This window comes from Scardinius erythrophthalmus, assembly GCF_964197995.2.
Source record: "Scardinius erythrophthalmus genome assembly, chromosome: 5".
In the NCBI taxonomy this organism is placed as follows: domain Eukaryota; kingdom Metazoa; phylum Chordata; class Actinopteri; order Cypriniformes; family Leuciscidae; genus Scardinius; species Scardinius erythrophthalmus.
In genome coordinates, this window is record NC_138225.1 from 28,008,600 (window position 1) to 28,019,102 (window position 10,503).

The 10,503-nt window shown below is 37.6% G+C and overlaps 1 protein-coding gene across 1 annotated transcript in view; it reads left to right on the forward strand.

The window, feature by feature from the left end:
- The window catches only part of arl15a (ADP-ribosylation factor-like 15a), a 169,440-nt gene extending 168,848 nt beyond the window's left edge, over positions 1-592 (forward strand). Inside the window, exon 5 of the mRNA XM_081364832.1 lies at positions 36-592. Within this exon, the coding sequence (XP_081220958.1) occupies positions 36-188 (153 nt within the window). The 3' untranslated portion in view covers positions 189-592. The remainder of the gene's footprint in view (positions 1-35) is intronic.
- The last annotated feature ends 9,911 nt before the right edge of the window (positions 593-10,503 follow it).

Sequence of the window (10,503 nt, forward strand, 5' to 3'; positions counted from 1 at the left end):
GGTCATAATTAAATATTTATTTATTTATTTTTCAGATACAGAAGTACTTTGAATTGCAGCCGCTGAACCGAGGGAAGCGATGGATTCTTGCAGGCACCACAATGAACAACATGGAGGCTGTGAGGGAGAGTTTCAGTCAACTCATCAGCCTTTTGGAAGAAAAGGAGGTGCTACCTAGCAGGATATGATTCAATCAAACTTCAAAGTGGAAAGTGGGTTTGAAGTGTTGCTTGCTAGAAGGAATTTTTTGGACCTCTCCTGCGTCGTTGTTTTATAACCCACTGGAGACATAGATGCAAAAAGCCACATGTTTGGATGGGCTGACTGACATATTTGTCACCCTTAGATCAAGGGCCACACATATGCTGATTTAGTAGCAGGTGAACCAAAGATCAGATTTTCACCATTATTTGTAAAACTAGTAAGCTATATGATAAGCTATATGTTGTTTATTAGTTGGTTGTCATGTGGTGTGTGTGTGAAATCTATGTAAATAATATATATGCATACAATATGATGTATGGACCAATCCATATTTCTTATAATGGCTCAAAATCCGAGCATTCATTCAGCACCTTTATGGAAAATACTTTATTATATTATATATTATATTATTGTATTTTATTATCATTAGTGTCCCTTGAACTCAATTATTCTTTCTTCTTTTTAGAGAATGTTAGAATGGCTTCCTAGACAAAATGAGTTCAACGTTCTTTTTTGTTGTTCGAAAATACGACACACCCATTTACTTGGCACTGGTTTGAGCTGGAATACAAACTCTATCAATCAGTGTCCGCAACAGCTGCATTTGACAAGTCCCTGTCCGCCAGGCTTAAGCCCTCCAACTATCTGTGGAGACTCCTCCCCGTCTGCCACCTCACTCTTTGCCCAGCCACGCTCTGCGGCCTCACCCCCTGCTTCCTGCTGGTATTATCCAAATTCCTCTCCACAAATTTAGATTCTTGACTGCGCACCTCTCTGATGTGAATCAAAAGTAGTTTAGGACTCACACATGCTGTGTTTCTGTATATTTATAGTGTTAACCTGTGTATGTTTTGCCTGCCAATTGCCACTTGATGTCTTATTTTTGGGGTAAACCATTTGTACTGCTTTTAAATCGATTTGAGAACATGTACCAGTTAGATATATCACGTGATCCTTTAAGGTTAAATATATTAACATTAGTTCATCTATAAGTTAAGGTATGGACTGCACATTAGTGCACCGTTTTTAGAGCATTTATTAATCAAGGTTAATGTTTGGTTAAATAGATACTATTGTTAATTTTATGTTTGTAAAAATGTATTGTTGAAAGTAACATTTTTATTAAATATCTAATTATTATAAACAATTTATATTTATTAAATGCTGTAAACTTGTTAGTTTATTTTAGCTATGACATTCATGTTAATCTTATTTTAAATGATCACCATCTCACATTTGAATCTGAGTGTTGTCTTCATTACTATAAATATCAGATTATTTGGAATTATTTAGTGTGTGGAATTGTTTATTATCACTGACAGGGGCATTTAAGTGTAAAATACATCTGATATTTTTTAGCCATTGGCTTCTCAATAGCAAAATCAAAGCAACCCAGTAAAATAATCAGACTGTCCATCTTATCATCGCTTCCCCATCTAATCTCTGTCTCGAACACAAATTTCATGCGCTCGTGGTCTGATGTAGAAAAAAAAAGGGAAGTTACCGTTTCTCAGACAGGGTTCCTGATCCAGTCAGGTTCATTTTTTTCTCCCTCTCTTTTCAAACTATACACGTTGCTTTGATACAATGTCTGTCACGCAGGTTGCCCCTGCGATTCTTTGATCTGCTCTTCCTCTGTCTGCGGCTGACGCTCTTCTCTAGTCTGCTGCTCTTGTCTATCCGCTCTCAGAGAAAGCCCTTTGCCCCTTCTTTCTCTGGGCGCTCTGCTTCCCTTTGGTCACGCTAATGGAGCCCACCCTCAAAGCAGATACGCTGCAGAAAACCAGTTTGGCCTGTTAGAATTGGCTTGTCTCTCCGAAGAAAAGGCCCGCAGACAGATTGCACAGGCCCTAAGGCCAGGAACTTATTAAATGCCTCATTCCTATGCTTCGTGCGACACTATCTGAATGTCAATAATGGAATTAGATACATACCGTGACACCTTGCAGGTACTGAGAGAAACACATCCCAGCTTTTTTGTTTTTGTTTTGTTTTGTTTTTGGCTGCACTCTTGCTTTTTATCCCACCGAGCGCTCTTAAAACCCTCCCACATGGGATGTCTTTTATAATACCAGTCTTAACTCTATTTGCATATCATTTTTCTCGCTTGGCTCAGTTTCACACTTGCTGTGTCTAGACAGAGATTATTTTTAGTTCCTTAGCAGGAATTCACCAGCAACTGACAAAGACTTGGAACAGAGCGTGGTGATCTTTGTTAGAATGACTTTTGAGAAGGAGGGGAAATGCATTTGCTTGCCCTCCTCTTAAAAGTCTTTTCCCAGTTGTGTTTGCTTGCCTCATCATTTAAGTCCTCTCAGTCAGAAATGGTAACGCGTGACTCGTCGAGGAACCTTTTTGTTTACAAGGAAAACAAAGCATGTTCGTTGGTGTTTTCTCAAACGGCGAATGTTTTGCTCTCCCTCAGTCTAAACAGCCGAGTAATCTCAAGCTTTCACAACCCGTTGAAGGGGCTTGCCCCTGTGGAAATGCAACAGATGTTCCCTTGACATCCGTCTGGTCCTCATGATCCAGTGCCGTGCCACACTGTGAAGGGTTTTTCTTTTTGAACAGTTTCAGCTTGTCCCCAGTCAGGGGGCCGATCTCCCATGTCTTATGCATGACCGGGATACAGTGCCACCGGTGACTTTACTCAAAGCCCCAGGATTAAAAATAAACACAGTAGTCTCTCTCCCACCCTGAGTCGGTCTTGACAACTCGGAACAAAAGCCAGCTAGCGAGCCAGCTTGTTTGTGTTCCCGTATTTGTGTTTTGAAGAGAGGAGGAAATTTACATATGGCCAGGGTTAATTTAAAGGTGTTTTTCTATGCATGTCAGGGTTCTTCTCAGCATGGCACCACACACCTTCTCACTAAAGCAAACAACATGTGTGAGCTATCAGTGATATCAGCTGCAGTGGGAAACCCAGATAAGAGCCAAATATTAAAGGATTAGTTCACACTAAAATGTAAATCATGCTGTGCATCCTCCAGTTTGTTCTAATCCCATATGACTATTTATTTATTTATTTGCGGACCACTAAGGGTGAAGGTTTTGTGCTATTTAACTAATAAAAAAATACATTAAATACATACAAATTCTATTCATACATGGACTGAAAAACCATCTCACATATTATGTAGTGCAACGCCCCAAAATTTTTACTTTTACTTTGAATTTTTACCTTCATTTCTTTATTCGTTTATTTTTTAGAAACCAAAGATTAAGATGTGTATACATAATAATAATAATTTAACAGTAGTTTTTTGTATTTTAGATAATAAAGATTAAGATGTGTACACGTTTTCAAGGTGTAAAGAAAATAACTGACTTGATGGGTTACATCACATGACATTCTGTGATTAAATTCAAACATTTCTTGAAAATGGTATAAAACTTTTTCAAAATCATATAAAAGTTTATCACAAATGTTTTTCCTTTATCATGGACGCTTCTCAGCTTTGAATCTTATTTCATCACAGAGTCATGTGCAGTTTCAAATCTTTACTGAAAAGCCATCATTTCAGACACTTGAAATGTCTGGTCATTGTTTACAGTTAGTTTAAAAATGACTAAAACTGAGGAAGAAAAAAAAAGAGAAAAGATGAAGTAAGTGGGCTAGTTATGATGACAGAAAATTCTGATCCTTCTACCGCCATGTTTTGTTAGAACCAATGCAGATTACTCTGAGCAGGAGTTGGAAGGATAACTTCACTTGCTTGTGTCACTGGAGTGTCTGTGAGCTGCTCTTTTTGGTTCATTTGCAACAGACAATCTAATGACACAGACAAGAGGTTTGGTCACTTGGCTGAACAGTCTCCATTGAGCTTGTCATTCAAGCTTCTGTTTGTGCTCCTTTGGAGGATTTCTTTCTCCTCCGTCCTCCTCTCATCTCCTCTCTTCCCATCTTATTTTCTCTCTCATCTTTTGGCGCGATGATGGAGATGTGTGTCCCAGGTGGCCCACTCATCAAAACACAAGGGATCTGGCTCCTTATTTCAGACAAAAACATCACACTCTTTGTTGTCCAAAGGAAAAGATGTGGATGAGGATTTACCCAGGAGAATCTGCCCTCCCCATTGCCCACCAAAAGCTGTCTCCGCCCCCTGCTGTCAAAGAAAAATGTCAATCAAACGAGGGCATGAGGTCTGTTGAAAAGGTCATCGAGTGGTGGTCATTGCAGCCATTGTGTTCCTTGCATGAATGGAAAAGACAATCCAGGTTATCCAACTGACCTCACTTTGGACTAACTCCCCCTTCAGATATACTGAGAGGAAGATTTAGACGTCCAGACTTAATAGTTCATGTAACAGATCATGGAGTCCTAAAGAAGATAAGCATGTCATCATTTTTGAGCAAGTCTTTGAGGTTTTTAGATATCTATATGGCACATTCCATGAATACACTTTAGTGTCCCTTTTTTTTTTTACCTTTTATATATTCAGTGTAAATTAAGTAATACTGTATATCCCACCTTAGATGAACCCTTTCATCTGTATCTAACAATTAAAATAATTTGAAGTGTTATAACATTTCTTAAAATTGTGACACCCAATAAATAAGATTATTGGATCCTTTCTTCATTATGTCAGGGAAGACAAGCATTGTAATTATTATTATATATGTGTATATATATATAATTCTATTTAACTTCCTTTTTTTTTGATTGATTGATTGATCTCGCAAAAATTGTAATACCCCATTGAAAAAAAAAAAAAAATCTAAACTTCTAAAGTTGGCAGTCAACTTTTCCTGAATGTTGAGTACCTTCTTTCACCGACTATATGTTGCAAACAACAACAACAACAACAACAACAACAACAAAAAACCTTTGGGGTCTATTTTGTACCTTATTTGTAATAGGCCTTTATCTCATTTCCTGGTTTCGGAACGTTAGAAATCGCCCAGCAGTGTACTCGCACTTCCGGTGGTTACTTAGTTACCTTTAGATGAAAAGTAGGTCAGTAAACTTAAAATACAATCGCGATATAGACTAGTTTCTGTCAATATTAAACCGCATAAAGACTATTTAAATAGGAATCATGCATGTTCTGCGTGTCTCTGTGAATGAATGGCACAGACGCGCTGTTTCATTTACCACACACACACTGAGGCACGCATGACGCTCGCGATGTTTTCACCCTATGTGAGGAGTCGGACATTAATGCACTTCAACAGCATTTTAGCTTCATTTGAGAAAAACTATCGTCATATCATAAAACACAGAGAGACGGCATGGCAACCCGTCAAAATAAAAGTTTGGTTTAACCTTTGAAGAAAGTGAGTAGGGTCTGCCTGCAGAGCCGGAGGCTGCATTTTCAGGACCCCACTTTTAGGACCGCATTTCTAGGACCCTAGGTTTTTAGTGACAGCGCCACCTACCGAATTAGAGGACCAGCGAAGATGGATGACAATCAGAGTGTGAGTATCAAATGCGAATAAATTTTTACAATTGCGATGCATTTAATTGGAAAGTTAACGTAGCAAACGTGATGGTGATTTGCTAAAAAAATAGTCTTGAATGCATAGCCATAGTATTTAGCCTCTAATGCTTGAAAATGAATTGTTAGCACGTTCATTTAACGGAACTGTTGCGTGATAAGCCTGTGTTGACTTATTGACAGCACAATAAAACTGTAGCATGTTCGTTCTGAAAGCTTGTTAATTACTCCTTGTTCTTCCATTTCAATTCAGTTAAAATAATCTTAATGTTTTCACTGTCACGTGCTCACAGTCAGCCTGTTTAACGTTACCCACAATACAAGTTATGTGTAGTATGCGTCTACATGCGTCTCATCATTTTGACATGGTTTTATAATGTGTGCTTTAAATATTATATACATGTAAATGTGTATATATATATATATATATATATATATATATATATATATATATATATATATATATATATATGGTCAGAAAAAAAGTCGTGTCAATGTTATTTCTATTCAGATTTCTCAATTGAGATGGGCTTTATTGACATGAGTGTTTCTAGAACCTTTGTTCCCACAACATCAAAACCTTTTTTTTTTTCAAATCTTTGAACAGTATGCAATAATAGTATTATGAACATTAATTGATATGTGTGCACTGTTTGGTAACTAAGAAAAAAAAAATAAAGTGTAGAACATGTTCAACTAAATGTTCCTTATTTAATTCACTTCTCTTTCTCTCTCTCTCTCTCTAAGGAGTCAGTGATGATGTTGTCCATGAAGTTCTGTTTGTGGTCCACATCATGAACAAATTTGTTTTTGTGTGTGTTCAAGTTCAGTTATTATATATTATTTTGTAAAATATTTTGTGTGTGCAAGTTCAGTTATTATATATTATTTTGTGAAATATTTTGTGTGTGCAAGTTCAGTTGTTATATATTATTTTGTAAAATATTTAGTGTGTTCAAGTTGAGGTGTGATATATTATTTTGTAAAATATACACAATCTACCCCCAGAGTCATTGTCTTCCCTCTATACTTGAAAATGTGGTCGATCTAGTGACTGAAAAGACTATAACATGATTCCTTGTTTATTTTACTTGAGTTATTATATTATGCTAGACCCAATAATTTCTCAACATTCCTAGGAACCAGGTTTAATTGCAATAAATAAAGTAGTATTTGGGTGTAATAAAACTGTAAAACTCTAATGTAGTTGAAACTGGGTGGGTGGAAATACTGCCTGGCACAACTAGGGTCCTGGAAATGCGTTCCTGAGACTGCGGTTCTCCGAGTCGGTAGGTGGCGCTGTCACAAAAACCTAGGGTCCTAGAAATGCGGTCCTAGAAGTGGGGTCCTGAAAATGCAGCCTCCGGCTCTGCAGGCAGATAATATTGGAGAAAGTTTAGCTTAAATCATTACATTTTAAATAATTGGTTATAACAATTTAATTAAACCATTAAAATGGAACCAAGAAAACAAACAAACAAAAAATAAACTTTTGGGAGATGCGAGAGCGAAGTAGTCCAGTGATAATTAACAGGCAGCCATTGTGAACGCAATAACCGGAAGACGCAGTAGCCTACACTGCTTCAGCAATTTTTCGCGGCTACTTTCGGCGTTCTATACGCTGATTTCACGCAGCCGTTATTTTGAAATCGAAAGCGAGGCTCCGGTGGGAAGAAAACCGGAAGTGTCGCCTTTAATCATAGGAGAGTCGTGAATGCGATGGCGTATTGTCGTGTTTAATGATGTTTTGTCAATTCTAAAACTGTACATACATTTCTTTCATACTTTAGACTATATACAGTGAAATTCATTTATAAATAAAATATTTTTTTTATATTATTCAGAAAGTAAAAAAAGAAGCAGTCCTGAACTATATAAATATCCTATATTGGATATTAACATCCAAAAGTGTAAATCGCGGCAGCAGCTTTAGGTTGGTAGTCCAAAGCCATTGTTGTTTATCTTTACTTCCGGGGTTTTTCCCACCGGAGCCTCACTTTCGATTTCAAAATGGCGGCTGCGTGAAATCAGCGTATTGTGACGCGATAAAGGCCTATTGGCTTATATTGACTACCATTAAAAAAATGAAGTCAGTAAGAAATTATTTATTTTATTCATCAATGACACATTAATTTGTTCAAATATGACAGAAAATGTAATATATACTGTATATATCATAGTTTAATATTACAGAGCAGAACTTTTCAACATTTATAAAAAGTAATAATAAAATGTATTAAAATGAGAAAGTTATTTTTCACAATATTACAGTTTTTACTATATTTTTGATCAAATTAATGTAGCCTTAGTGAGCATAAAAGACTTCTTTCAAAAACATTAAAAATACTGACCCCAAACCTTTGAACGATATGGTGTTTGTTTCAGTAAACTAAATTCAGTAAATGCTTTCCTCTGTACACTCACTACACTTTTATTTACACACCAAGCAGTTTATTTATATTCCTATAATGTGTGTTCAAGTAATTATTTCTCACTAATTACTTAATTGCTAAAGCCAAATGTCATCCCATATGGAAACATTTACCATGGCATGAGACCTCCGGTGACATGGATTCCTTTGAAGAGACAAATAATCCCCATTCAAAGAAGCACCGAATGTGAATCATACCATGGGACACTCAATGAATCGTTTTTGTCTTGTAAATATTTGATTACTCTATTTGATTCCCTCTAGGGCTGTGCTCCAAGCGCTGTAGGTGGATTATTTCATTTTGTCCAAACAATTTACACCAGGCCACAGCTTCACTTACGACACTATGTGGGCAGCTTACAGCTCAGAAATACACGGAACTGAGGTTTAAAAGAAAGAGCAACTTCTTCGTCATCACAAACTAGTAAACACGCAGTTTCCCAGGATGCCGGACACCTGGGCTTTACAAATTAAACTGAGACTATGACGTTGTTTAGAGTTCATCAGGTGAACAACAAGTCGCGATTTTGCAATGACGCCTCAGTGGACAGGAAGTGGACTTTCTCAAAACATGTTTTCAAATGCTGGCTGAAGGAGCCACAGCAGGTGTGAGGAGATTAAAAGTAGGATAAGAGAAGAGAGGCAAAATACAGTGAAGCTTCACTGTCGCTCTGAAGGCGAGCGAGGGGATAGATAATGAGAAAACGCTCAGGGTGATAGACAGAAAGTGGGTTTTAAGGGGGAGAGGATTAGGGTTAAAAGTCACAAAGGTCACACAAGAAACCAGTTCACATCCACTCTGCTGATGTCTAAAATACTAATTGAAGGCACGGGAAAAGATGTCTAATTAACAGCAGAAACATTTATTCCCATGTCTCATCGAAAGTGATTTCCTCAACTCTTGCTGAAATAGAAAGACGGCTATAATGTTCAAATTTTAGCCCAATTAAACAGAATAACTCATTCACTGATACTAAAAAGTAGAGACTATACTTTTCCCACAAGTACTGATTACAGCATCAAATGTATCAGACTATATTGAGTAATATATCCCTACACAAGGATACCGTTTTATGGCAATCCTAGTTGTTTTTTTTAGGATTTACCCTGCAGCCACAGTACGACAGGCTGGCAGACTATTCTCTAGAGAACTGAGTTTCTCAGATCAGTAATCTGTCTGGGAATCCCTTCTCACCATAACACAACTGGGTAACAAGCTGTGCTTTAGTTTTTACATACCATACCATTCAAAGGCTTGGGGTCAGTGAGATAAAAAAAAAAATAATAATGAATATGTGTTAATTCAGCAAGGATGCATTAAATTGATCCAAAGTTTGAGTCAGTGAGATTTAAAAATAAATAAATGAATATGTTCGTTCAGCAAGGATACATTAAAGGGATAGTTCACTCAAAAATGAAAATTCTGTCAGTAATTACTCACCCTCATGTTGTTCCACCAACCCCGTAAGACCTTCGTTCATCTTCGGAACACAAATTAAGATATTTTTGATTAAATCTGAGAGCTGTCTCACTCCTCCATAGACTTCTAAGGGACTGAAACTTGCTGGCCCAGAAAAGTTATTAAAGATATCGTTAAAGGGGGGGGTACAATGGTGTTTCATGTATTCAGAGTTGTTTACACTGTTAAAGAGATGGATTCTCATGCTAAACATTGGCAAAGTTTAAAAAAAATATTTTGGACGAATAACGGAGAATTTCTGTGCCGAAAATCTTACTTCCGGGTTGGTGCAAGTTTCGGCTGTTTTTTTTTCGATCGTGGATCTAATGACGTAGATCAGAGTGGAAATCCTTATGTGAGCATTGCTCTCGGAAAAGCTCGCCCGCGCACACGTCGCCCAGAGGAGAACGAGACCGCGCATATCAACGCGCTTCAACAGGAAATCATCGGCGCCCGCGCTGCATAGGATTTGTTCAAGAATGTCTCCAAAAAAGTGTGTATTTGGATGTGAGGGAAAGCTTACCGTGTTCAGCTTTCCAAAGAACCCAGTGTTACAGGAACAGTGGATGCAGTTTGTTTTTCCCGGGGCAGCAACGGAGTGTAGGAAGTGCGGTTGTGTGTTCTGGTCATTTCAGTGACGAATGTTTTATTAACAAGGCCCAGGTAGACGCTGGATTTGCAAATCGTTTGCTATTAAAACGTGGAGGGGTCCCAGTGATAAAAGACCCCATTCATGTAAGTACAACTGGATCAGATTTCTGTCTTTTGCTGGAAATCAAGCACTACCGCTTGACTCTATAGCTCCGCCTCCAGGACCTCGGCTTTTCCCGGAGAGAATCGGAAAGCTGTTTTTTCTTTTAAAATTATAATAAAACTAAACACTTTTTGGAGATATTAAGGATGCACTACTACTCTATAGGTACTCAAGATTAACATGAGATTAGGTGAAACTGTGCATGTTATGTACCCTT